The 27843-nt window shown below is 48.6% G+C and overlaps 1 protein-coding gene across 1 annotated transcript in view; it reads left to right on the forward strand.

Annotated features, from left to right (window-relative positions):
• LOC131260548 (neurexin-1) overlaps positions 1-27843 on the forward strand; it is a 78109-nt gene that overhangs the window by 5785 nt on the left and 44481 nt on the right. The window contains exons 2-4 of the mRNA XM_058262298.1: positions 923-1056; positions 9944-10088; positions 12761-12814. Coding sequence (XP_058118281.1) covers positions 923-1056; positions 9944-10088; positions 12761-12814 — 333 coding nt within the window. The remainder of the gene's footprint in view (positions 1-922; positions 1057-9943; positions 10089-12760; positions 12815-27843) is intronic.

Consider the following 27843-nt stretch of genomic DNA (forward strand, 5'->3'; position numbering starts at 1 on the left):
TAGACCCCGTGTCTTTCTCGGCTGCGTGCCGTGAGGATTTTCCGTTTTGTTTGTTGCTTCCTGCCATAATGCTTCCCTTTTGGTGGCACTTTGTATTCATCTCAGCGTTTGCCAATCGAATGCCAGTAAATACATTTGGGGCGTTGGAATTATAGCTTCCGGGCATCATTTCCGACGACTTCATTCGGTCGGCGGCGCTCGTCATCCCGCAAAATGAGCGTATCCGAGCTACGGAAAGGCGCGTTTGTCCTAACGGCTGCCGTGCATGCCACATGGAGGAACTTCTTTCTCTCTCTCTCTAGCACTCCCGTTCTCTGTCTTACATTTTCTTTCGAATTACGCTTTCGATTTTCCTCCACTACTTGGAGTTTATTACGTTACGGGGGGAATTGGCCTGTGGCTTCCATTTTAACGCAAGCCCTGGCTGGGAGATGAGGTTAGAGAACTTGATGACGATGTGGTTGAATTCAAGTTCTGGATGGTCCCTGTGAGAAAATAAGTACGTTTTATTTGAAATACCATATATTGTATAAAGATTTTATTTCTATTTATGAGATTATCAACGTTAAGGTTTTACATAATTTATGGAACTTGTTTGAGGAGAAGAAAATTTCAACAACCATTAGCATATTTCTTTTCTCTATTTACATTCATCAGTTTTTTTTCTCTCATAAATAAGCTCTCGGTTGATCCTTTCATGAAAACATTTTTTTTTCTATGGAATTGCATAATGAACATTTAATTAAAAGATAAGAAACAAGAGTCGACGTCCTTGAGCGGAAGCTTTCCATCCATTGCCATCGGGGCACTCCATCTATTTGGTTTAATTAACCACGCCACTAAATACATTCCGCAGTGGTGCCATTGCAGTAACGAACTAACATTTCTATGCATTTTCTTCCACCCTCCTCCCCCATGGCAGGTGCTGCGCAACGACGAACATACAACCCTCACCGTGGACGGAGTGTCGCAGAGCCGGAGCTCGCGAGGGAAGGAGTTTCTGTTCGGAAAGTTCGCCACCAACTCGGACGTGTTCGTTGGTGGCATGCCGAATTGGTAAGTTACGCCGTGCTCGATGCTTTTACTGAAGATTTCTTGAGTAGTTAGGGGTACAACTTTGTGTTCAGCGTAGTTTCTGTGGACCAGCGAAGCTTCGTCCGGACCGACATTGTGGTGGTGGTGCAAAAATTCGTATAATTCCCGTTCCCACGATTGCTGAAAGAGGGAAGCAACGGAAATGTTTTTGTTTTGGCACGCGAAACAGCAACTGCACGGCAGCAAGTACAACATCTTTATGGTGCAAAGTTGCTACCTTTCCTCCGGACGGCGGCATGTTTCGATCCGGCGCGTCCGGGAAAACGCTGCTTCGCATTCACCTCCTACGAACCCCTAATCGACCCCGTGGATGAAGTGCCTTTTGACCACTTCGCTTGCGATCCCGGAACAGATACTGCCAGCGAGGGTGGCGGCCTCCGCTACCTCTCATTACTTTTGCCACGAGCTCCAGCCGCTATGGCTGGGAAAACCTTTGGAAGGAAAACTTTTTCCATTTAGTAACGCACCGACTTTTCTGCACCTTTCGCTCCGGGTACACGGGTTCACACTACAGCCCGAGAATGCGCGTGCTCGGCGAGGTGAAGTAGCTTCTACGCTGTGCGCCCGAGGGAAAAGGCGCCACGGTTGGGAGTAAGATGTTTACCAAAATTAAAACACTTTCCACAGAGAGAAAAAAAACTAAAAATAGGAAACAAAAATAACATACAAATGAGAATGTGGAAAACCACAACGCTCCAAGCAAATGTGAAAACTACGAAAATGCAAGCGTGTGGCTGCACTTCATGCATGGGATGCAAGGGAAGAGTAGAAAAGCACACTCGGAAACTCGTTGCAAATGGAAATGGTCGGCAGAGGTCGCAAGATTGTTGCTGCAGTGGATATTTGCATCCGTTCACATATCATTTTTAATTAGTGGAGCGGTACTGGGTGCAGTTGGAATCCGGGTGTCCGGAAAGTTTCCACAACACCACCACCACCAGCCAGAAGTAGGTCAGGCGAACAGAAAATGTAGCTGGGTACTTTGAAGCGCACTGCAAATGCATCAATGTATGAATGAGGTATACGCTGCTTGGGCGAGAGATTTTTGTTCATCAACGTCGAGCGTATGCCAAACATTTTCTTTTAGTATTGTCTTTGTGGCCAGTTAACAGTCCGTGACCACTTTTGAGCATAGATTGGTTGAACAGGTTTTACAGATTTAATAGAGCAATATTTTCGTTTCATAAGCGTCCTAATTTAAAATAATTAATCTTAAATTGGGAAATCAGTACTGAAGTGTAAGCCAAAGGTTGGTTTTTAAATAACGTTAATTTATTTAGTAAAGAATAAGCGAGACCATCAAGAACGATTTGATTACATCAAGCAAATAAAATAAAAATGCCTCTGCCTCTGATGCAAAGCATGGCCAACTTGTTCTAAATTGTTGCTCTGCCCTGATCCCAGGCCCATGTGGGAAAAGTTTCTTTCTCCCCGTGATGACACCCGTCTCGTACTCGGTGTACTAATGGATAAATGGTGAACATCGGCACTCGGGGACGAGGGCTCGACCCGGGTGAAGGCGGGCGAGATTGAATGTCGTGTTTCCACGCGATGGGTTTGGCACGAAATCGAAACAAATGAACATGAGGCAACTGGACCGGCGTTATTATGTGTATGGGTGATGGTTGTTTTTTATGGTCTGGTGTTGCTCGGGATAAATATTTGACGATAAATCAAGCAAAAGGGCTACACATACAGCCTTCGGTCGGAGCCGTGTGGAAATTTATGAAAAATGTGGATCGATTCTGCGCTTTATTTCCCAAAGATTGAGGCCATTTGTAATACAACTATGACACGAAGAGTATGCAAGATTTTTTCTTTGGAATCCTTTCCGTTCTTAAACAGATTTCATTATGAACACCTTGCAGGTCTTCAACGCTACGTTCTAATTCTAACAGGACGCTCGCGGCAATAAAAAGTTCTCGGGACTACAATGAAATTTTCCCACACAAAGCCCACGTGGGCAAAATCCCTTCTCCTTCGCCCGGCTAATGAGTCGGTGGCCACGCTGGGAAAAGCGATCAATGAGGTGGAATCAATCGAGTTTGCTTTCCCACGGCTCCGTCCCATCTCGTCCGCACGTCATTAACACCATACGAATCGTGCTGCACGTTTCGTCGCAAAAGGATGTAATCAATGAAGCTGATCGAATGACGACCGAACGCCATTGTCCGGCAGGGGGGGGGGGGGGGGGGGGGGGGGAGGAGAAGTCAAGCGCTGGTCTGGTTCACCGTTGCGTGTTCGATGTTCGGAGCTCATACTTACCCAATTAATCCCGTCCGCGGGAAAAATGTGGACGACCGAGAATCGATGTGTATTAGGAATTCGAACCGATTCAAACCGGGCGAAAAGTCCGTGAAGAACGCTTCTTAATTAGTCTATCGTATGAGTGTGTGAGTATTTGTGAGTTTGTGTGCAGTACAGCCAGCTTAAAGCACAGAGTTCGATGGTGTATGAGCGATGGTTTGTACCTTAACCAAAACGTGGAAAAACGGGTTATGAGTCCCGGGCTGCTAACGGGCTAACCTTCTCCTGCGCCATTAGCCAACGGGTAAGCGGATTATCGAGAGCACCCACCCCCACCTACCCGGACTGGGCTGGCAAAGGACGAGCGCAGTGTAATGACCTTCACCGGAGCTGAATACTCAATGAAGCATTTGGTGGCGTGCAGAGCTCCGAGTGGGCTCCCTCTAGGGGCACGAAATACGATACACGAGCAATGATTCCATGTCGACCTCGACCTAGACGCCAGCCGACGGTACGTGAAGGACGACTCCGTGAAGGACCATCGTGAGCCCGACGTCGTCTAATGTCGCTCGAAACTGCACAACGAGTATTAACTATTAACTGAAACCGGAGAGAGAGGGTGAAAAAAGCGACCAGAAACCCAACGACTTCGGACAAAGAAAGGTGCATTCATCCTTGGCCTAGAAGTACACTGAGTTGCTTTATTTGAGGGTCATTTTAAGGATGCTTTTGTGTGTTTTGGAATCTCGCTTCAATATACGTTTTCCGTTTTGCTTTTTTCGGGAAGCCTGGCCCATGGAAATTCGACACTGTTTTCAGTGTCACACTCGCAAAAGCCGCCCTTTAATGTCGAAAGCATGTCGACGCGAAAGCCTCCTGGTGAAAGGGATGTTAAACAAGATGGGGCAAAAATCCTTTCAAAAGTAATTGAATCCATTCATCTTATTTCGAGTCGAGTCACGAAGACAAACAGGTCCGGTCTGTGTACTTTTCATAATTCAACGAATTTTACGACGTGCTTCGGCACGTGCCTGAAAAGTTAAACCAGCCGCACACCGGTGTGGGCAGGTAAGGGTTGAAATTGAATCAGTGTGTGTATGTAGGTGTCGTTGTGCGCTCGCCTAAGACGCCACCAAGAGGGTGGTGTTTTTTTCCCCCGAAGAGAAGGGTTCATTGTTTTTCCTTTTTCTCTCGGTTGTGTTTTCGCACCCACCCCGGGTGCGTTGCGTTTTCTATTTGATGTACCACGCTTCGTGGATTCATCTCGCGCCACCACCTTCGGTGGTTTTCCCGGGCCGTGTCAAATGATGTGTAAAGACATGCTAAAGTGAACGGTTTAGCTCCTTGTCCGACCGTTACGCTCAGGGCCTCCGGTTAAACCGGCTCGGGATGGAAGCGAATTTGTTTGTTTGTTCTATGAAAAACGAAAATGTCCGACCCTTTTTCGGTTGGAATTAAGCTCAGCCGGAGCGTTTTCCCCGGAGGGGGAAAACAGTCTCTTTGAAGAAACCTTCCATCAGCCAGAGAGGAAAACAAACGAAAAAGAATGGCTGTCGTGCGCTAAAAATGGACCGAGACGGAATACTCGGAGACGACAAACAAAAAACAAATACAGCCAAGAGCAACAGAGGAGCGGGGAAAAAAAAGGAACAACCGACAATGCACGCTTCCGAGCCGGAAAAACACACCGAACGGTTAAAGTAACGCCATTTGTGGCTCGCGGGTCAAACTCTCTCCCCTTCCACCCAGCGAAGGCCCGTCCGTTCGGGAAGGTGACAGCGAAAATGGAAAATCAGGAGGGCTCCATTAGGCTCGCAGACGGACGACGAAACGCTGGAAAAGCGAGTGGGGGGAAAACAACCGAAAGTAGAATGGTGACGCGGTGCTGCGAGCGATGAAAAATGCGATCGAAGGAAGAGATTTATAACGCAACCGTTAACCACCGTGGGATTGTCCTTTTTTTTCCTCGTTTCCCCGTTGTGTTTCCATGGTTTCCTCGCAGTTCTCATTTCGTGACCTACCACTAACGATACTTTATTTTTCGGCTGAAGCTTTCTTTACCGCGTTGGCTGTGCTTTTCGCGTTGTTTCCGTGCGTTCGTGTGTGAATAATCTACGATCATCTGCCCCGATACCGCCCCCACCGTTAGGCGCACCCTTCGACGGCGTCCATGCTCCTGTCTCCCACCACCAGCCCAGCCCATCGATCTTGCTTTTCTTTTTTTTTTTGTTCTACTGCTTCACTCCATCATAAACGTGCGTTGGAAAAGTTTTTCCCGCCTCGTTATGTCACCATTGAAGCAGGGACTGGGGGGCGGGGAGAAGGGCATTTGGGGAAACATTTCCCCACGTGCAGGATAATCCGAGTCGTGCTCGAGCCCTTCGCGGGACGTGTATCGAACCGAAGGCTTTTCGCACCGCATGCGTGGCCATTTCCACCAGGAGATTGCCCTGGAGTGTTTCCCGGTTCCTGGCCCGATGATGATGTAAGCTCGGCTTCGGGGAAACCGCGTCGGGAAGCTTGACACACGGGGCGGGGGGAGAGGTGGTTTTGGTGGTTCACACTTTTACAACACCGCAAAACGAAGCACCCCGATGTTACCGCGCCACGGGTGGGCGGTTTTAGGTTTCGGTGGGACGCACGCTTTCCACTCAGCCGCCTCGGGAAACCCGGCCCAGGATGATAGATGTAATCGTTGGCCCACTCCTCTCCCTCCCCAAGCAGCCGACGGCGACGTTGTAAGACGCCCGAGCTCGGCACCCCGGGAGGGGTTAAAGGTGAAAGCGTCTATAGCCTTTCTGATTACCTCGTTTTTCTTCCTTCCAACCCATTCCGCCGCGCATTCTCTGGACGCTCACACTTCCGTTCCGTTTTTTATCTCTCTATCATGTTTTTCCACGGGGCGCTGTTTGCGAAGTCAATGCGAAAAGTTGTCGCCGTTCGGTGAAAATGTTGCACGCACGCACGTGCACAGTTTCGATTCGAGTTCGATTAGGAGCGTAAACCCGTTCAGTTTTTGAGGGGGGGTGCGAATCGGTTCGACGATTTGCAGCGAAATGTGAAAGCTTTCCCAACACGTCGCGATACCTGGGGCGAGGAAAAGTTTCGACCAATCGGGTGGGATATCTCGTATCGAGAGAGGGTTTTTCCTGCTACCATTTCTTTTCAAACCATCATTTAAATGTTGGCAATTAGTTGTGCTGATTGGGTTCGATTTTTTAAGTCTCGTAACATTCAACCAAACTGGCATCTTGAGTTTGAGTGTTCACGAAAAGGCTGACTTTCGTGCTTCTTTCGACCTTCTCGGCGATTCCCTGAATATTTGAGGATCAGTTCAGTTGGGGTGAAATATTCAATCTACCAACAAGCGGCAGAAAACCACTTCCGGGAACGGCTCGTGAGACAAGCTGCCGAAGGTTGATTCAATCATCCCTACGGCACAAATGCTTCGAAGGCTTTTCGAAGAATTCGGTTGACGTAATGGCGCCGCGTTTTGCAAATCCAGGGCTTCTTCTGCAAAGCCTCTTCGGAGGCCTATGAAGGCTGGCCGAAAACTTTACGGAAAAGCAATTAAATGCCATGAGATAGGCGAAAAATAATGAGCAAACGCCGATCGGCGGACGGAGATGATTTTTAAGCTCGTTAATTATGCACCACGCCGTTGGTCTTCTTCCCTGGGGTTGCGTGCAGTTGACAATCCGTTGACTAATTGACTGTGGTACGCTGGTCGATAACGTTGTTTTCCGCTACGAAACCGAATCGAAGCTTACCCTTTTAGTTGGTGAATTGAACGCTTAAGCGATAGAAAGAGCTGATTAAACGAAACCCATTATTACTGTTTGATTGTGAAGACAAACCTGAAGCAGGGAAAAGTCTTGTCAGATGAGAGCATCTGGTTAATTGATTTTCTATTTCAGTCGGCAGAAATATAGTATCTCATTTCATACGGCCATTTCAAGCTTGTTTGGTACGATCGAAAGCGTGGGGTCCCGGTCGAATTTATCCGTTATCCTCGAGTCGTTAGCTGCCTCCCGTAGGTTTCGGAACTTTCCTTTTCATTTTCCACCCTCTGCGGTTGGGACCGGCTCGGTTGGGAGGGTCAGGGAATAATTATGTCATTCGGTTTGCTGCGTTGCTTGACAGGTTTCACGTCTAATATATAATTGGAATTCCAATCTGCCGGCCACACTGCGAGAGTGTGCAATAAACTCCAAGCTGGCAGCGAGCGTGACTGGCCCATTCCCAGCGCGGGCATCCGGAGCGAGACACGATTGTGAAACGGTTTATCATTTCATCGGGAAGTGGACATTTGCCGACCCCCGGGCCTGAACTCACTTGACTTCGGACCAGCGGAAACGTGTAGGAATTTCAATAAAACAATATTCTTCTCCACTGTCACGCCGCGGGAGGAGTTTCGTGCTCGCAGGCGAAGGATTTTCCTCGGATCGAACTTTACAAAGGCCGCCGTGACCTTGGGTGGTCGCAGGTTTCGGTACCCGTGTTTTTTCCCTCTTCTTCTTGTTCGAGCAAGCCGTACGATTTCGGGCCATCGGTAGCGGACTTCAGCGGGACTCTCGGTCACCGGGAGCCCATGCTCTCGCACAATGGTATTCCGAAATTCCCCCCGGTGTTCGGTGATCCTTGCCCCGGCCAAACCCGAGGGGATGTAATTGACCGGCGTGCGGGGTGGGTGAGGGGAAGGGGGAAACATTTTTGCTGAAGTGGTACGCACAAACGGGCCGAGCGCCGAGTGCCTGCTGGCATGCGTCTGAAGCACTCGCTCGGGGTTTTCGCTCGTAAGTGGAATGTTCGGTGCGACAAAGCGAGAAGGGACCGAGCACGGGGAGGGAAAAAGAAAAGTTTATGTAAATTATTCATGGCACACAGTACGGATTCGGGCCAGCTCATGCTCCGAGCCCTCGCCCCCGCCCCGAACCGATGCTGAGTGCTTTATAACAAGAAGATGCTTGGCATTTCGCACAATGTGGCCACTTTCGTGCGGCATGCTTTACATATCTCGATGCTCGTCGGCGAAGGCGGTGAAGGTGGTGGGCGCTGTGTGCTACATCCTCCCCCTCTCCCACCCACACCAGCGGTCATTCCAACGAATGCTCCGGATCACGGCCGGCGAAGACACGGAACGCAGAACGATGCGCCGGGACGAACAACGCCAGGGAAATCGAGTGCACGACCCATAATCATCCGTCCTCTTTTGTTAATGCTAAACAACCAAGGCAACGAGACTAAAAAAAAAGGGAACAATTCCAAATGAAAGAAAAAGGGACGGTATCAGCTTCAGCATCATAAAACTGCCAAGAACTTCCTATCTCAAGTGGGTGAAAAGTGGCCGTATCTCACAGCGCGGCCCGCTCGGAGTGTAGCCGTCCGCGCGACATGCGTTGATTTCGCTCCGCTTTTCGGGGGTTTTGTTTTACATTTCATTTAATAAGGGTTCACCCGGCTCGGCGGCAGTGCCCCGGTCTGTCTTGTTTTCTTGTTTTTGTGTTGTCGTTGTTAGCATTTGTCGTCCATTTTTTTTGTTGTTTCATTTTCTTCCATTCACCCCCCAAAAGAAAGAAAACCGGTAAGAAACGACCGGAAAACCTACCCCGACACCACTCGGAAAAGGAAACATTCGGTAAAACTCGCACCAGCGGGGTGGTGGGGGAGGGCTTTGAAGGAGTTGACGCGTTTAAAGGACGGAAACGTGACGGCTGCATGGATCCACCCACCCCTCGTTTCACCCACTCTTCGCGGGCGGTTTGGGTGGATGGGCGATAAAAATCAACGAAAGGATTTCCAATCTTGCGTTGGACACATTTTTTATTTTTATTTATAATCAGTCCTTGCGAGTCAAGTCAAAGCTCAACGCCCGCTTTTGCGTCCCGGGCAAAACGTTGTATAAATAATCGGAGTGCTGAGGCGTGTGGGTGGGTGGGTGGGTGGGGTGTGCTGGTGGTAAAGATGGAAAACGAGTACCAACTCCTACACTTCGACACCGAAGCAACCGGCGAGCGAGCGAGCGAAGAGACAGAAAAGGGAAAACGAATCTCACAAGATTGGTCACCTGGGAACGATGAAAAAGGAAAAGCTCACTCGCACGGAGGGGAGGAAGGGCGGCATGAAGAAGGAAGAAGAGATAAATTATAAACTACGGCCAGAAAGCGCTGCGAGTGACTTGTTGTAGTTGGTGGAAGAAGAATGGAAGCATGAAAACGAGAGTGAGGGGTAACGTTACAAAACAAAACCGACCATGTTTGCAGTGTGAGAAGAAAAAATGTTGCATCTTTCGGTCCACTTGGTACACGGAGAGATTTATACACCCACCCACAAACACACACACACACACGCACATACAGACAAATGTTGTCCCGTGGCCAAACCGGGCTTCCGAGGTGCCGAGGAGGTCGTAAAGAAGAATTTCAACTCGTTTTTATCACTTCCCATTTTCTCGTTTCCGCCATTTTGTGCAGCTGTAGGAGTGTGATTAATCCCAGGATAATTGCGAAATTATTATTATTTTTAATCCCTGCCAACTGTGTTCTCACGCTCGTCTCTTCCCTTTCGTCTCTCTCTCCCCCCCGGCCCGGACAACACACAGGTACAACACCAAGCTGGCCCTGCTGGCGCTGCCGAGCGTCATCTTCGAGCCCCGGTTCCGCGGTGCGGTCCGCAATCTGGTCTACTCCGATCAGCCCGGCGTTTCCCCGCGGCGGCAGGAGATGCGACAACCGCGGGACATCAAGGTAAGCGAGCACATCCCCCTTCCCATCCAGGTGTTTCGACCGCTTCTTTGCGCCGTCTTGACCGCCGTCGCGTCGTTCACGTTCGTTTTGATTTAATATGAGCCGCTGCGCTTTTTGGAAGCATCCTCCCGAAGGTCGTTTGAGGGACACCGCGCGAAAGAACTTCTGCCGAGCGAAAGAAAGCACGGCGTCGTCTCTCTAGCCGGCTCGAGAGGAACCAAATTTATCGCCGATAAATCAACGGATGTCGCGTATTCGTGTGCGGCTCGTAACGGAATGAATCTTCTTTACTTTCCGCTTCGGTTTCTATGATTTCATTTTATTTTCCTCTGCCAAACAGAACGAACCAGAATGCTTGGTCCAAACATTCGCCGTAGGTGAAGACAACTTGAACAACCTTCCCCTTGCGTTGACATGCAATTGTCTTTATCCGTTCGGGGCGAGATTGTGTTGAAGAAACGCCGAGAAGGAGACTTCGGGTAGTAATTTGCCGTTTATCGCTAGAAGAAAAGGAAGACAGACACTGTGAGTGTAGAACGTGTATCTCGCGAGAACGATGTCCTTTACCGGTGTGAAATGTTACATCACCAGCGGGATTTTTCCCCGAATCGGCAGAAAAATGGTCGCCGACGTGTGACAAATTTGACTTTAATGAGCGAACGAAATGGTTGCTTCCGTTCGCGTTCGGATTGGCAATATATTCCGCGCACTCCGCGTGATGGATGGGTTCTGAAATAATCTTTCAAGAGAACTCCTCTTCACAAAGAGATTGCTTCGTTTCGATTGCGTTCGCGCCCACGTGCTTGGCCGGTGTTAAAAACCTCCAACTGTGCGCTCCGGCAACGAGCGATTGCGATTTGTTTCGCTAAAATTTTCCACCCACGAGTTTTTGAAACCAGCCAAATAATCTACTTCGAACCGAATGTTTCGGTGCACGTGGGCCGAGCTGTTTTAATCGTTTTGCAACGTTGCTCTCCGGAGCGGAAAAAAGCTGCAGCTCCATCCGTTTGCTTTCGGGTTGGTAAATTCGACGTTGATCGAAACAAGTTCGGCCGTCATTTTCGTTGAAAGCTGGATTGGCCCGTGGCCCACGCAAAACCGAGGCCATTTAACTCGTGTGCGTGTGGGTGGTTTCCGTCTCGGGTGAAAGAGCAAAATTCAACCCACGCCAGTTTTCCTCGATAAGTTTAATGTGTGCTACATTTTTGTCATGTCGAGCTTGGAGCTTCGCTTATGCAGGTTGAATTGTGAATGTTTTTTCGTTAGCAATGGAAGCAAATTGAACGTTCATGCAAATTTCTTTAAATTAGATGTGTAGGGAATAAAAATGAATCCATGAGTAATAAGCTATCTGAAATCTTTTTATTATTTTTCTATATGTCTTATATACCTATGATCATCAAGCTTTGTAAGATACTTTAAATATTCAGATGGAGTTCTATTAAGTTTGAAATAGATTAAATACTTTCAATTAAACTTGTAATTAACAAGGATTTAACATCTGAAACTCGATCAAACAGACTGTTTCTAATCATTTTTCTCCACCGCATTGTGAAGTATAATTTGGCTTTGCATCAAAAGAAAAGTGCAATGTACAAAATAAACGGATCAAATGAAACTGACCGATTTCCAGCGAAAAGCTTGTTTTGATTTTACCACATTTTTCAAAGAGCAACCGTTTGTTTTTTTTTCTTTCGCTGACCGAAAACGATAGAATCTATCAGGTTTTGAACCGATCCATTGTTTGCCCGATAGTTGTCGATGGTTTGCAACTATTTAGTTTGAACTGTGAGCTCGGTAAGCTCTGAAATATCTTCTCAAACCACTTTTAGTTTCGGTACAAAAAAAAGCTTCTCCATTTTATACGCTTTCATTCCGCTCGCGTACTTAACAACAAAAAAAAGGAAATTCGCTTGAAAAGGACCGTCCCACCCTAAAATAGACTGATAATGCAGCCCCCCGGAACGCCCCGGAAAATCTCGGATTGATCCTTTGGCGCCTTTCGGGGCGGTTCGCTTCTCGCCTCGCGCTAAACCGGCTCGAAAACGAATCCACCCCACCTTCACGCTGCATCCCGTTTTCGATGCGGAGGTCCGTGTCCCCCCCCTCCACCCACCCGGTGGGGTCGCTTTTGCGGGGATTTTCATTTCATTTCGCTGATCCTGATCGAAGGGCTGGCGAAAGCCAAATCAGAAAATCTCCGAATAAACGGCCACTGGCGACCGGGTGATGGTTTTCTGGGGCGCGGGGGGTGACGCGGGGCCCGCCAGCGCAGGAGTTGCCAAAATTCCATTTTTTATGGCGAGCCATTTTTCCACAGCGCATAAATTGTGCCGCAAAAGTTGTGCCGGCTGAGGGGAGGGTTTTCCTCTTATTTTGTGTGTGTGTGTGCGTTTCTCACCCCATTCCACCTACCACCCCCGAAGTCGTAGATTGTTTCCATTCCCAGGGTGGCTTTTCCACTCGGCTGTCCGACGCGTCTCGCCCGTCAAAACTAAACCATCGCAACCGCGTCCAACTGGGGTACATCCACTTATATTTCTCATCCACCACTTAACCGGATGGCTGCCGTCGTCGGTTTTGGTTGGACCGCTTTTTTCCATTTTCATTTGAACGATTCACCCTTTTCTCATTTCGTTCATATCCTTTCTCTCTTCTATGTTTGTGCTTAGTGTGGCGACTCTCCATGCGATCTGACGGCGATGCCACGGGAAAAAGTGACACGGGTAAGTGTGCGATTTTCATTCTTCTTACTTGCTTTCTCTTTCTTGCCAGGATGGCTTACAGCATGCAGCTGTAATGTTTCAAAAGCTCGAGAAATCGAATATGAAGTCTATATAAACGAGTGCAATGACCGTCTTATTTAAAAAAAAAAAGATCTTTTCCGTCAATGATGTTATATTTGATGTTGTCCAACTGATTATGGTGTTAGTAATCTACAACGAAGATACACTCATTCGCATCGATAACCATTAAAATAAATAGGCTAAGCCAAACGTTATGGACTGACGAAAAAGAAAAAAAACTGGTAAGAATCTTCGGGGAATTAAAAACGTTCCGACAGCGTGAGGACATGTTTTATTCATCGGTCGCGAAAGCCAAACCGTGCCAAATTGATATCGTTCACCATGTCGGCAGAAGTCCGTCCCATAGCTATTCGCCGCTTCGAGCGAAAATTCCATTTACTCAAACGCGGGCTTGCGAAAAACCGTTCGGTTAGCCCACTCCATCCCAATTTTCCTCTGTATGCTAATCGCAAAGTTCGAAGCAGTGGAACTGATGCTGTTTGAAATTTTCTTTCTCGCCTGTTTTATTTTTTTCTCTTTGCGAGCCAAACGAGCTGGTGATTTTTCTAGCGGATTTAGATAGTCGGTTTGAGCTCGGGAATGGAAAGCCCTGTGTCAGCGGAAAACGGTTTATGCGCCCTGCGCTATCTCGCGCGCCACCAGACGGAAGGCGAATGGATGCCATCGATTGGCCCCTCGCTGGGAAATAATTTCCAATGGATGTATCCACGTTGAACGGCGTCTAAAGTATTAACACTTGATTTGAGGCTGAAGTGCAGCGGAGTGAGCGGAACTTTGGCAAAGGGTGGATTACAGTTACAGACAACATGTCTAATAAGAAACATTCCTCGGTGTGCTTCGTCCCCCGCCGCCGCTCTCCGCGGTCCTTCCCTCGAACCCTACTGCAATCAAAGCTGTCTATCGATCGTGACACGCTTCGTCGGGGCCCGAGCAAGAAGGTGCCAAGGAAACATTCCAAGCCGACGCTCACGGACGGCTGGTTCGTCGGGAAAATGGGTCGACCGATGGCAAATAAATCCCTCCCAGCGCAGGGGGCGCGCGCGAAACGGTTCCATTTAAAGTGGATTCCTTTCATCACATCCCCAAACACCTGATAATATCTGCAATCAATTTCTGCTCCTCGCCGATCGCCGTGTGCGCACCGGTATCGATCTTACATCGGCAGTATCCAACCGATGGCTGCTCGTTGACGGGAAGAACTCCGGTGCGCTCCTTTTTAGGCTCCTCGGGTAAAACGGTTATGCAGAGGCAAAAATATCACTGATGAAGTCCCATTTCTCATGCGGTGTTCGCAATTCCTTTTTCTTGTTTGTACTCCATCGGAAGGGGTTCTTTTTCTTTCCTTCGGCATCGTTCCATTCGTCCGATGCTCATTCGACGGCGCACACGGTAACACGATCGGGGTTTGTGCACCCGAAGGGTGTTTTATGTGCCTGATGCCTTTAGCCTTTTCTTCCTCCCAGAGCTTGAGTTGCGTTTCAAAGTGGTTCCTAAATTTATCCTGCATAGGCACAGGAGGATGTTGAGCATACTTTACTTCTTTCGTACCCCGCCTGTGCGGAGCTATTGTTCTTTACGGAAGGGGGCGTTTTCTGGTGGCTGCACTCGCTCCGAAAAATTGACTCGAAACCGTACCGGTCGAACGAACGCTTTCTCTGGCCGCCGCTGGATTTTTTCCGCCTCTCGTGCCAACACGGGGTGGCCCCAAAAAATCGATAACCAATAAATCTTACCGTAACCCGCACCGCAAACAGCCAACCATTTGCCGACTTCCAGCGTTCTTGTAGTCCGCCGGCGAGATAAACGTCGGAACGATGGAAACGATGGGCCCTCTTGTAGACTTTCCCCCCCCCAGACGGTAACGCGGAACAAATAAAGCCTTCATTCATCAGCAACCACGGGTCTGGTTGGGGGGAACCTCCGGTGGTTGCGATGTTGCAGCTGCGAGGTTGGCCAGGTGTAGCCGGTTATCTTTTTATTTTCTGAAAGGATTTCGGGCCAACGGGCCCGATTGCCGACTTCATTGCGCCACCGCCGTTACGCCGGTGCCGGTCTTATCGGGCCCAACTTTTCATTTGCTTTCACGCCGGCGGGCAAGCGGCGAGCCGACGAGGCAAGAGCCGAGGTGTACGGTTGCAAATTAGTCGTAATCGAACCGGAACGCTGGGCGTAGCAAGTCGCTTCGTTGGCCGTAGCTTTGTTGGAGCAATCTTACCCAGCTCGGGACGGTTTTGGTTGAGCAAGGACACGAAAACATTGGCGAAGGGAGGGGGGAACATCGTGACCCGCAGGAGGATGGAGGGTTTTTTCCATCTTTCCACCCACCGTGAGCGAGATCTGTCTTAAGCTACCTTTGGACGGAAAACTCCTCAATATTTCCACCAAATGTTTGGTTCGCTTGCAAAGGTAAAGATGTATCGATGATTGACGATTTATTAAAGCAAGCGTTTTCCGAGCTTCTTTTGCAACAAAACCGGCGTGTTTACAGCAAATACAGCACCCGTTTTCAAACCCATCCGTGGCAGGATGGTGGTTTCACGATGGAAAATGAGCGATCGGAGGAGATTGATGGGTGGTGTATGAGCTGCTTAACATATTTACGTAACATCTCCACGACGGTGCTCCCGGTGTTGGGCGCATTTCCACGAAAAGCCTTAAACCTGAGCCTGATGTGAAATTCTCCGTACCGGCTCGCATAGGTGAGCGTCTTATCGTACTATCTCGGGCGGCTTTCCCGAGCCCCCTGGTAAAGGGGAACCGGTCTGGTCGGTTATCATGCCCCCTTTTCATGCTGGCAAAAGCCGGATTCCACAATTTCGTTAGCTTATGACATAACCGACTTTCCACCGCTTTCGTTCGCTGGTAGATGTTGGCTACAGAAGGATACTTCAGGGGGCCGGGACCACTTCCGTACAATCTGTGGATCGATTGAAGGCCCAGCAAAGGCGAAGGGCAGCACTCGTAAAATACGTATCCTTCGCTAAAGCTCTTTGAGGAGCAATATGACCGCTTTGTACCAGCGCTGAATTGTACCATGATGAATGTGAGCAGCATAAAAACATACACACACACACACACACACACACAAATACAAAACCTTCATAGAAAGCGGAAGTATGTACCGAAGACTTTTCAAGACATCCTCTTAAAATCGGATTTGTGTGAAATTTGAAAGCTAGTTCATTAATGGTCGAATTTCTTTCGAGGCGATTTTTTACTCTCTTTTAGAAGAAGTATTTCATGGTAGCTGAAAGTAGAAAAGAATTTTCATCCTTTTCAAACTAGCTATACTGGTGCAAACAATAAATTTTCTTCTAAAGATTGCAGTCAAAATACTGAAAACTAAGGTATTGTTACTTTCAAGGGTTTTTGCTCGTTTTAAATTCTAACAAGAAAATTACGAGACAGAGAGAGTTCATATCACATTATCCGGATTTTGAAACACATAGCCTTTCATGCGTTGAAATTTCCCTGATGGTTGTTGTGGGAATTTTCATCATTTCGAAGAATTACTTCCTCGTACGGTAAATATTGGTTGACGCTCTGCGTCGGAGTATTGTCGTATGAAATCATACCGGAATGAATGAACTTCAGCTTGAAGGGTTATCCTTTAATCGAAAGAACCCTTTTCCAGAGTCTGGTGCATTCGATCCGGGTTGTAACTGTTCCGCTTTCACCCGCAACCGCTCGTGGTTTGCGATAAAAACTTTACCACCCTAGCCTAGAATGGGAAGCCATCCAGTAACGCAAGTAACAATCACCATGTGTGTGTGTGTGTCGCCCACGTCCTGGGAAGAATAAACCGTAGATCAAACCCACCGTCTTCCGTTACGTAAGCCGGTTCCGTCGGGTGATATGACGCACGTGAGGCCCAACCGGCCGAAGAATGCTCGGTGCTCCAGGCTTTGATGACCACCCTACCGCCGGTACCCCCCCGGCCATTACCTAGTGTAATTTGTTTATCCTACGCTGGGGATTAATGTAGCCTTAAGGAGCCTGATACGCTTCATACTGCGCTCGGTGTATGTGGGAGGCCATACACACAAACATCGGGCAGCTCGTTCCCGGGCGACACTTTTCCTCATTGCAGTTCGGGGGCTTAACTATGAAACCCAGGTGCTATTACTGTGAGCACAGTGTGTATTGGCACAGGAAATTGTGTGCTGGAAGGTTTTTTTCAATGCGATTATGAGAATCTCGCTGCAACATTTCAAAGCTTTCGTGAGCATAAGCATAATACCAAACAACTTTTGTGTGTGAATTTTCATAACAAAAGCCTGCATACACATTTTAACCTCAGCTGAATTTAGATGTTGTTTTCCAACCAAATCGAAAATAAATTCCACGTTTCCTCTAGCGACCTCCCCGCCACTGCTCCCCGCATGGCCAAACGGTCCCAGTTCTGCTGCATATGCATTTTTCACAAGTATTAAATGTCAAGTTGGGCTTCCCCGAAAACCACGAAACCGCCCGAGAATGGTTTCCCATTTTCCATACGAGCGGACGAAAGTTGCATCGTTTCCCGTTCCCAGGAATCCATTTCCAATCCCTTCCCCTCCCCCTTCCTACCACTCATCGAGTGGTCGCTCTTTGTAAAATCACGAAAAACATTCACTGCTGGATTTCTGTAGAGGCAAAGAGCAACAGGAACAAAAGAGAAGCAAGATAAAAATACAAAAATAAAATGAAATCAAATAAAAGTTGCACCAGAAATGCACGTATCCGACCCCCGGTGCACGTATATGCAAGTTTTCCCGAAGTTTTATGCGGTTTTGCACGTCATCCGGGAGCCTGGGTGTGGTGCGCAGTGGCGCAGATTACGTTCGGTTCCGTTCGGTTTGGCGAGATTGCGCCTCGGTGGTGGACGTCGGGACGGGGGCCTGGAGGGATGACAAAAATGTCCATCCATCCTCATTTTCCTTTCTGGCACGACCCTCTCGAGTTTGGCGTTTCGAGATGGTGCGAAATCGAATGAAGTGTTTAAATTTTTTCCGACGCCCTCACGAAGGTCCCCATCTTTCTGATCTGCCGAATTCGTTCGATATTTGTCCGATCTGCTGCACACGGGCTCCGGACACACTTGCACCTTGACGGACCGGAACGATCGAACCGGAAGGGCATTTGAGCAGCTGCTGTCCTCGACTGTCCTGTCGTTTGAGTTCTTTTTTCCGTTTTTTTTATGGGTCACTCGGGAAAGCCTTCGAGGGACGCTTGAGCATCTCGTCGAAAGTGTACAATATTTTGCCGAACACAAGATGCTCTTGTTCTTCTTCACGTCCTTGTCCTTCTTTTTTGATTTTTTATTTGCAACCCTCAGGCCAAAATTGCATTCCACCAAAGTGCAAGTGTGTGCTTCCGAGCGGCACACGTGCACACGGCATAGTGCCGTGGGAAAGCCGTGCCAACAGCTGCGTGAAATATACAGTCCCACAGCACTGCTACTGCCCGTCTGGCATAATTTAAACACGAACAAGTCAATTTCCATTTCGCAACTATTGCTTCCCATCGGCACTCCGGAGCATCCGGTCCTATATACTCCCGCAAGTGGTGAATCCCGGTGCGGACGATGGTAGCAGAAGGAAGGCCATGAATAACTCACGACTAATTTATGGTACCGCCATCAATTGTCGCATCTCGTAGCGTAGCGTAGGCTCGGGCCGGGATCGGGACGGATCGTTGGGTGGCGTTGCGTAGCGTTTTGCAATTGGCGGAAACATGTTCGCCTTCGTGCCCGTGCTTTTGATATGGCGTGATTTTTTTAAATTGGTCCCATTTTCAAAGCAAGGGTTTGGAAATGGATAACATTACGTATGGTATAACTTTATTATTTATAAAAATGTTATTAGTTGAATGAGGGTTTCCTCTGCAAACTTGCAACGAAAACCAACTTTGAAGTACGGAACCATTCGAAATAAAAATTAAATAAATAAAACTGTCAATAAACTAAAAGAAGGACCGTTTAAAATTAGTACAATGTGTAGGAAAAAGGAATAACAATCTGTAAGTTAGTTTAAATGACTTCAACTGGGTAGTTTTAACCAAAAACCAACATTTGTACTCCGTTCGGTTCGACCGGGGAAAAAGATCTGTTAACGTTTGCCTTCATCTTGTAACACTTTCCGATCTACATGGGAGAGTCAAGTAATCAATGGTCGCGTCCAGAAAAGTGCCCGTTGGGCATCAACAACCAGGCGTTCCGTTACTCATCCACCCACACTGGTGGTCGCTGGTGGGCGACGTAAGATGAAAAGAAAACATATTATGTTGGGCACGAGCTCCTTCGCAACCGCAAACGGTTGTGAATGTGGAGGGGTTAGTGCCGAGGAGCGCACCAGACAGTCGAAGAGTACGCACGGTAACAGTAACGCAGTTTACTCAGACACTTCCGGTAGGCACTCGAGAAATGGAAGCAAATCGAGAAATTGGATCAAATTACAACGCGCTAGCATAAGCCCGCTTCCCGCTGCATACCGTCTTTTCGTTGGTTGCGTTCTTTTCCTCGGAACGATCCCATCCGCACAGGCAACATATCGATGTCAGTTGGTGTTGGTGTTGGCTGGTGAGAGCGTTGTATTTTTTCTTGCCTCCCCGTGGTTTTCCCGCCAAGTCAGCGTACACATATCGATCGGTTTTTCCTTTCCGTCGCCGTCGGCCCGCGGGTAAATATACGCGCTCTTTCTGCTGACTACTTGGTGGTTATACACAACCACAACCGATTCTACACACACACACCCTATCTAGATGGCCGGTTGTCCGGGGAAAAACAGATTGCTTCCAGGATGAGCCCCGGCACATGGGCGCATATCGCATGTCGAAGGATCGAACATTAGGATGTCGTTAGGAAACCGATACAAATAGCGAAACCCCGGAATGATTATCCGTTCGTTGATTTAAGCCATTTACGTGACTGGCGCTTGGAATCTCGTTCTGGAAGGTTTTTGGTGGGATCCCCGGTTTTTTTTTCGCTCCCTCGATGGCGCATCGTTCTATTGGATAACAAGTATTCCGATCTTATTTCGGTCGATTTCTTTATCTGTAGACAGTTAAAAGTTGTACTTAGGTACAGTACTGAAGAGTATGGCTGGACCGTGTGGTTCCCACATTTGCAAGCATTCTCGAGGGAATTCACCAAATTGAAGGCAGGAAAGGAACTAGTGCTGGAAAATGGAACCAGGAGAATGTTGTAAGACTCAATTCCTGGTCGAATTGATCTTAAATTCATCCCAAAGCAGAGATCCTCGGAGTTCAAATGCAAGATTGATATAGAGATTCTGTATTCTAGCATTTTTGGGTTTTGGATCTCGTGGGATCTTTATACAAGGATCTATCCTAAGTCGGATCTAGATCGGCCGGATCGAGCCCCCGCGCTGGGATCGAACGGCCAACACAGTTCCAACTCGCCCGCCTACTTCTGCGATCCTCTGGGACTTCCCCACGTCCATCAAATTAGCAAACCATCATCACCGAGGTGCTGATGCGTTGCGTCTCCGGAAGTCCCCGTGGACTGTTTCGCGTGGCAAATTTTAGCAACCTCATCACGGCCGCAAACGCCGGTTGCTCCAACAGAACTGAAAACTCCATTAAAAGTTCATCCCGTGTACATTCTAGCAAAGAAGAATGCTCATGTTTTCCCCGCGCGCGCCGATGGCAAATGATGATGTTTCCAGTGGCTATCGTTAGTCAGTGGGAAAGACAACTCAATCACCGCCACGCCGTCATTTCGGTGCGACTCATCGTCGGATGGTAAATTTGGCGAGGCTTTCTCCCCGGTGCTGCGCTGAAATATGTGTGCGCGTATTTTTCACTGGCCCTCCTCCTCCGTCGCCGTTTTTTTTCCATTCGGCTTTCCCTGGGTTTGTTCCGATGTTGACGAGACGGCTTGGTTGGTGGCTAGAATTCGCAAGGCTACGCAGAGTGCAGACCGCAAACGAAGCTTCTGATAGCGAAACCCGTGGCCTCGAACGGCGAAGTGACGAAAGAATGGAGAAAAATATATCACCCACAGCGATAAAAATGAGCTTCCGTGTGATTCTTTTTATTATCCCAGCCCGCCCACTCGGCCGGAACCTACCTTCCCGCCAGCCTCCCGGAACCATTCAGTGGCGGAACGATTCCTAACGCACGTTTCCGTATCGCATTTGCTGCTCCACCACTTCCTTGTTGGTGCGCTTGCATGCTGTTGACGGGTGCCTTTGTCCTCTCTCTCTCGGTGTGTGTGTGTGTACGTGTGTGTCGTCTGCCTCGTCGCCATTTGTTGCTGATGATGATCGTGTCATCTTTGTCGGCCGCGTCCGGCCATTATTGTCCCGGGTGGCATACACTGGTGGCAAATTATGAAATTATGTCATTTTATGTGTCAGGCCCGGGTGGTTCCTGCCCTTGCCTTGGCCTTTTTCTTCCCGTCTTCCGAGGTCTTATCGCCATCGGAAGCCGCGACGACGGTTGTTCATCGGTCTTGTCTTGCGGCGGGCATGTTTCTGCAAAACCGGTCTGGCCGGCAGATAACGCGTCCGCCCTCCGATGGCTCCGTTCCGGCGGCATCTGCCTTTGCCTTTGGAATGTCTGCCAAAAACTCGCGCGAATGTGACGGTGACAGCGCGTGGCCATCGTCGGTGCGTGCTCGTCAACATGACCCGGTTTAGTTATCTGCCAAAGCCTTAACGATGTCTCGCAGGAACCGTTTCCCGAACTCACGCGCCGCCGACGGTGCCGCGCCCGGATGGGTGGATGTTTTATGATCCCTTTTGTTGGCCGGTACTCATGACGGTGCCTCCCAGCTCCAACCCGCTTGTAATTACCACCAGGAATTGGTTTCGCGGCGATGTCTTTGGCGCTCTTTAAGGCATACTGATTTATATCGTCGCCGGTCGCTTCGTTAAGGATATACCCAAGTATTAATCGCCACCGCCTCGGGTGGTGCTGCGGTCTGGAGTGAACTTTCAAACATTCTAATCAGCCACTTCCGGCTCGATCGGATCCATGAAGTCCGGGAATGGTACATTTTATTAATAATAAACCTCCTGCGTGATCCGCATCAGTGGTCGTAAACCGGGAAGATGGAAGTGTGGAGCGGCATGATGGATGGGAACATTCCTTGTTTTATCGTCAATCGTACCGAGACGTGCCGCTCCGAGGGTGTGTGTGTGTGTGTGTCATGCGTGCATATCGATCTCTGCCTTCCGCTTCCGGGAGTTTACATCGGCTGAAGGTGTGATGTGTCATTCGGGCATTCCAATTACGAACACTCAGCCAAATGGGACGTGAGAGGAGTGGCATAAACCCCGACCACGGCCTCCGTAAAACTCTTAGGCACCTAGACGACATTGATTAATGGTGCTTAAATGATCTGACGCAGACGTTTGCAAGCCTTCAAATTACTCCAAGAGGAACGAGAGTACGATCTCTGATCCTGGAGAGGGTGGTTATAATACTTTCATTTCCACACCGACCACTCACTTCCGAGACCGTTCGCTTCCCATCTCTTCCACAGACACTTACTTACGTAGGTTATAGGCGCACATATAGGCACAACACGGAATGCAGCACTAATTTAGCTTTTCTTATACTTTCTCGTTCTTGTTTTCTTGTTTCTGATGTTTAATTGCATACTTTTGTTTGTCTCCTGCCACATTTGTTTACCTGCACCTGGTCGACTCCGGTCCACGTGGGTTGTAATGGCTGGCGTCTTCACCGACACCACCAACACCACCACCACCACCACCACCTCCAACACCATCATAACGCACGCGTTTGATATTGCGCATAAAAAAAAACCTTCACACACCACGCACCAGCACAAACACAGAAGCAAACGGGACGGTTCCTTCCCGCGAACGCCATCATCCGGCGGTCTGGAGGGAAAACTGACCGCCGGGCGCTTTGCACAGGACGGGCGCAGCAACGACCACGCCGCCGGCCAATGGCGACCGGCACGGAACGCACAATTCGGTGGCATCTATCCGCCCAACTACGACCTCGTCCACCAGTGCCTTCGCACCCTGCCGTCCGACAAGGTGACTAAGCGCCGTAGAGGAACCACCCCATCCTAGAGCCATCCCAGTCACTGTGGTCTCGCACTATCTCACATTCATCCGCTTGCTCTGTCGTATCTCTTTCTCTCTCTCTAGCTCTCGCTCTCTATCTTTACTCCACTCCTAACATGGCATCTTTGTTGCCGAACAATCCCGTTGTAATTTATCGCCAACATTCCATCAGTGTATTGCTATTACCGTTTTTAGTAGATATTCTTTGTGCCATACTTGCTCGTTAGCCGATCATCGTCGTCCTTCCGGTGTACGATGTCACTGTATCTAATTTCTCATGCTCCACACGGAATTTGCTAGATGTTTGGAAAGTGGATAAAAAAACTATACTGCTAGCATCTGTTCAAAATTATTTCTTTCTATCTTTTACCGTTCCATATCTGAGAAACTGTATAATATGTTGAGTTTTTTGTATAGATTATTTACGATTGAGCAAAACATCTTTTGTTACATGGTGATAAGAACTTTATTTTTTGTTTCCAGGATGGTACAAACCAAATTGTGATTTATTCTTTGTTGCAGTTTATGTTTGTTCTAACGATGTTAAAAGGCAAGAATATTGATTATAGTTTTCATAATATCCTGATGAACCCTTGGTTAGTGAAGTGTTCCACAATTATTTCAAGATATTCAACTTCAGATTTTGCTGCTGATACTTGAAGGAGTGATTAAAATGAAATTACTTACTACTTTACGAAATACTATAAAAAAATTGTAGACTCGAGAAGACTGTAGAGTAAATAAGGTAATGAGTTGTATAACCACCTCAAACAACCTCATTTAAACATGTTTAACATCACTCTAGTTTAAAAAAAACATTAGGTTTTCAACCTCGAAATCGAATTTGGGATTTCCGTTTGATCGAAACTTAAAGAAATGAAGTAATGAGGGCAACATCCTCATTATTTGTTGATGCATCGCTGAAAAGCTTGCGGGTTCTCTTCGCCCCCCCGAGCGTCTCCATTGGTGTTCGTTGTTTTACAACAATCAATTATCTGCAGTCATCAACGATACCGTTCCGCACGCTCCGAACCGGATGATTGCCAACAGGCGAATTCTATGCGAGGGCTGCTAGAACATGGCATTTGATACCAATTGACATACCGCACGGAGGAGGCGTAGGGTGGGGCAATGGCAAGCGGCAGCCCCCGAGGGCATGTGTGAAATGGCGGCAGCTAACCGCAAAGAGCAGCAGGAAAATCGAAAACCACAGCCAGATGCCACGCGTTAGCATTCCCACCCCCAAAAGGCCCCGTGGGCGTTTTGCGCCGATCCTCGAACCTCCCCGTAACCGTAATTTCGAAAGCTAATTCAACGCCAGTACACGGCAGCACAAAATGCAAGGCTACTGCGTCGGGGCCGATATATTGCATGCGCGGCAGTACGAACACAGTCACAGTGGGTGTTGAGTGTACGATTGGGTGGCCGAAATTGGGTACGACAGAAATAATTACGCTTCGATTGGAATCATTTGAGCTGGCTGAAGAGGAACAAGTGGCCGTTGCCTTCGGAGGATTTATATGCATTTGAAAGGCGCTGAGGAGAATGCTCAATAATGTCTCGTATGCAACAATGGGGCTTCCAATTGGATGTGACACAAGTTCAAAACGATAAATGCTTATAAAACTTTGTGCAAAAATGCACGGATGATTTAAGGCATCCGTTAATGAGGTAGTGAGTTTATTGAAAATTGAAAAGTAGTTTTATATTGCCTGATAGACGCATAAAATTCTCACAGTGCAACGTCCATCCCACGGAATGGTCTCCCGTCAAACACCAATATCCAATTTGTACGGAAATTACTTAAATCGCATCGGCAGGCATCGGCGGGAATAGGACAAAGAACGTTAACATGTGTCACCCGTTGCCAACCCGACTTTACCCGGCTTTCCCTATGCTTTCTGTTCGGTAGGGCGAGCCCTTTTTGATCCGTTTGCAAACATTCGTTCGTCAGCAGATTTCGTTAAACGGATCGAAACGGCGTGCTGCCGGTTTTTGTGGTTTCAAGCGATATTACTTTTTTTGTGTTTGAATCACATCCGAGGGAGAGAGAGAGATAGAAGAACCACCAATGATTTCACATGGCGGGGACAATATCGGGCTCGAGTGTGCACGACGTGAGGATCGTAAAAAGAAGCGTGCGGTAGTTGAAATTGAAATTTTTCCACTACCATGACATTACCCCGACTGGCAAGCCGGTGTCCCCGGTTTCGGCTACGGGCCGTGCGTTGTTTGGTTGTGAACAAGCATCCCCATTTTGAAACCCTTTTCCAATTTCACTTTCTTGCACTTTCGAGCAGCATATGTAAGCCCCCCGGAGGCCATTCGGCCGCCAACGGGTGTCCATTGTTTCGCGTCCGTTCCGGCCATCTGCACCGTATTGTGGCCAGTGTTGTGCCGGCGGATTTCCACAGCTAATGACGCCGGTCGCACCAAGCTGCGGGCCTCCGCAAAGAAATATATTAGTCAGTCTCGGGGAGCCTCCCTCGGGGAAAGGGGCCCGTGCTGCAATTCGTGCACTTTGCGCCATGGCGCCACCAAAACTGTGCCGGCCCCAAACTGCGGCGAAGTATGACTTTTATGGAAATAAATGTTCTACCCACCCACCCCGTCCGATGCGAGCCCATTTCGGCAGCTAATGAACGGTCCCTCCGCCCGTTTGCTAAGTCGGACGAATGTGCCGTTCGTAATTAAAATGCTGCTCTGGCGGAGTTTTCCGGCTTTTCGCACGCCCCGGCTCCGATGTCGGCCCTTGGGCACGACAAACTCGCACCGAAAGTAATAATGGCAACACATAAGAAAAGCACAAACACAGGCACACATATTTATAAACACGCCAAAGGCGATGGAATGGCAATAGAACAAGCTGTTTGGGAGATTGCGCCCTCCCACGGATGCCACCGAGTTCGGACGTCAAAACCCACACGGGCCGCCGAGAGGGCTCCTTTCGCTGGTTGGTGTAGGTTGGAATGGACCGTTCCGTTGGCTCCTGATGGCAGCAAATGACCGCTCCAACGGTTAGGCAACCATCTGGCCAGTGGAGATCTCCAATTGGTGGCGTATTTTTTTTTCTTTTTGCCGTTCGGGTAGACTTACGCTTACGAGATGGCTCATCCCATTATTTCCGTCACCAAACCGGCCGAGAGGATCGAATGGATCTAAACGGGTGCCATTGGACGCGCCTGGTGCACTTGGACAGTTCGGCCCGAATATTAAGTGTGCTCGTTCGGAGGAAGCAAATTGTTAAGGAAAAAGCGTACACCCTGTTTCCAGAGAGTGGGCTTTCACAAAAACGAAAAAAGAAACGAGACTCCCATCTGGAAAACTCTCCAACAAACGGGCCAGGTCCCCTTGACGGCAACGACCCTCAAAAGCCATGTCATGGTCGCACGGGGGAAAACTCATCCGAGCGCAACTAAGAAACACCAGGTTTCCTAGAACAACGTGCCTTCCGGTATGCACGAACTCGCGACACCTCCGGGAAAGGTAACGCTTGGCTTTTGGGGAACGGCAAGAAACGGTTGGAATTGGAAATTCAATTACTTTCACTCTACCGCCCATTTTCTGCCGTCGTGGTGGAATGAGGCGAACGAAGAAAAGAAAAAAGACTACCGCATTTTTCCTGTGGTATCTCGCCAAGCAAAAAGCGATGCTCTCGATGCTTCCGGCTCTCAACTCGACTCTTTGCAAACGCCGGGCCTTAGGCTTCAGCCGCCGCATCCGGTCCGGTCAGCGATGTTGCTGGCGCGGGGGAGGTGGGGAGCGATCCATTACTTGGGACTTCCGGAAAGCTCTCGTTTAATAATAGATTTGCTATCGGCATTGTCTCACAGGTAGAACACAATTTGTGTCTTTCGTTTTCCCTCGCAAGCGAAAGCGCCAACTCCCGGATGTAGTTCTATCCGGGCCTGAAGCACCCTTTCCGGGATATGCGCCGGATGAAGTGTATGTTTTGCGGCCAAACCAAAGTCGTTCGAGTTGGTTCGGATTCACCCAATGCACTCAGGTGCCAGGTAGGTTCTCCCGGACGGTTGAAGAGCAATTAAAAACCGGTCGCCGGAATTTCCCGAACAGCTCTTGGTCATGTGTCAACAATCCAGTGTGATCGATAAGACAACGGCTCCGGCAGTTCAGGCTCGCAATCAAGAATGGTTTATGTTGCCCTGTTTCCGAACTGTGCTGAATAAATCCAACTCCTTTCGAATTAGTGTCGCTCGAATCAATCGTGAATTGGTCTCGACCTACATGGACGGTTTAATAACACTTTATTACATTTATTCCAAACCAGCAATTCTAGCCTTTTGATGTAATTTTAGCCTCGTAACACCACGAAGCAGCAGGTGTAGCTCGTTCCACGTTACCACACAGCATCATCATCAGCTGCCTTAAAGCTACTTCCTCTCGCTGTTAAAAGCCTCTTGCCCTTCGGGGTTCCATTTTTTCCCCTAACCTCTTTTCACAAACTTTCTTCATAAAGTCCGCTAACAACGGCGATCATCGTTTCTGTGCCGTCATTCGGCATCAAACCGTCGGGGTATGGCGTGCCTTTTTAAGCGTCACTCACCGAAGCCATGCCTTTCCGATGCGACTAAAATTGCGGAAAAAGTGTTCGTTTAACGAGCAAAGCCAGACACACTCGCACGCGAACACACTCGCACACCAAGAAGAGGAAAACGGGGAAACTACGAGTGAACAGATTAAAAAACTTTGTCCCACATCGCTCGTATCGAGTGATGCGAAGGAGTTCAGTAATGTTTGCCTCGCCTTTTTTCCGCTTTCCACATCGGGGAACCTAGCGAGGGTACAGTTTTCAAGCACTAGTTCAATCCGAGAAATCCACTGCCGAGGGTGGAGCGGGATGGGAAAAAAGGTTTTCCGGTAGCCATCCTGACCGAGCAGACCCTT

The sequence above is a fragment of the Anopheles coustani genome, chromosome 3 (genome assembly GCF_943734705.1).
Source record: "Anopheles coustani chromosome 3, idAnoCousDA_361_x.2, whole genome shotgun sequence".
Lineage (NCBI taxonomy): Eukaryota > Metazoa > Arthropoda > Insecta > Diptera > Culicidae > Anopheles > Anopheles coustani.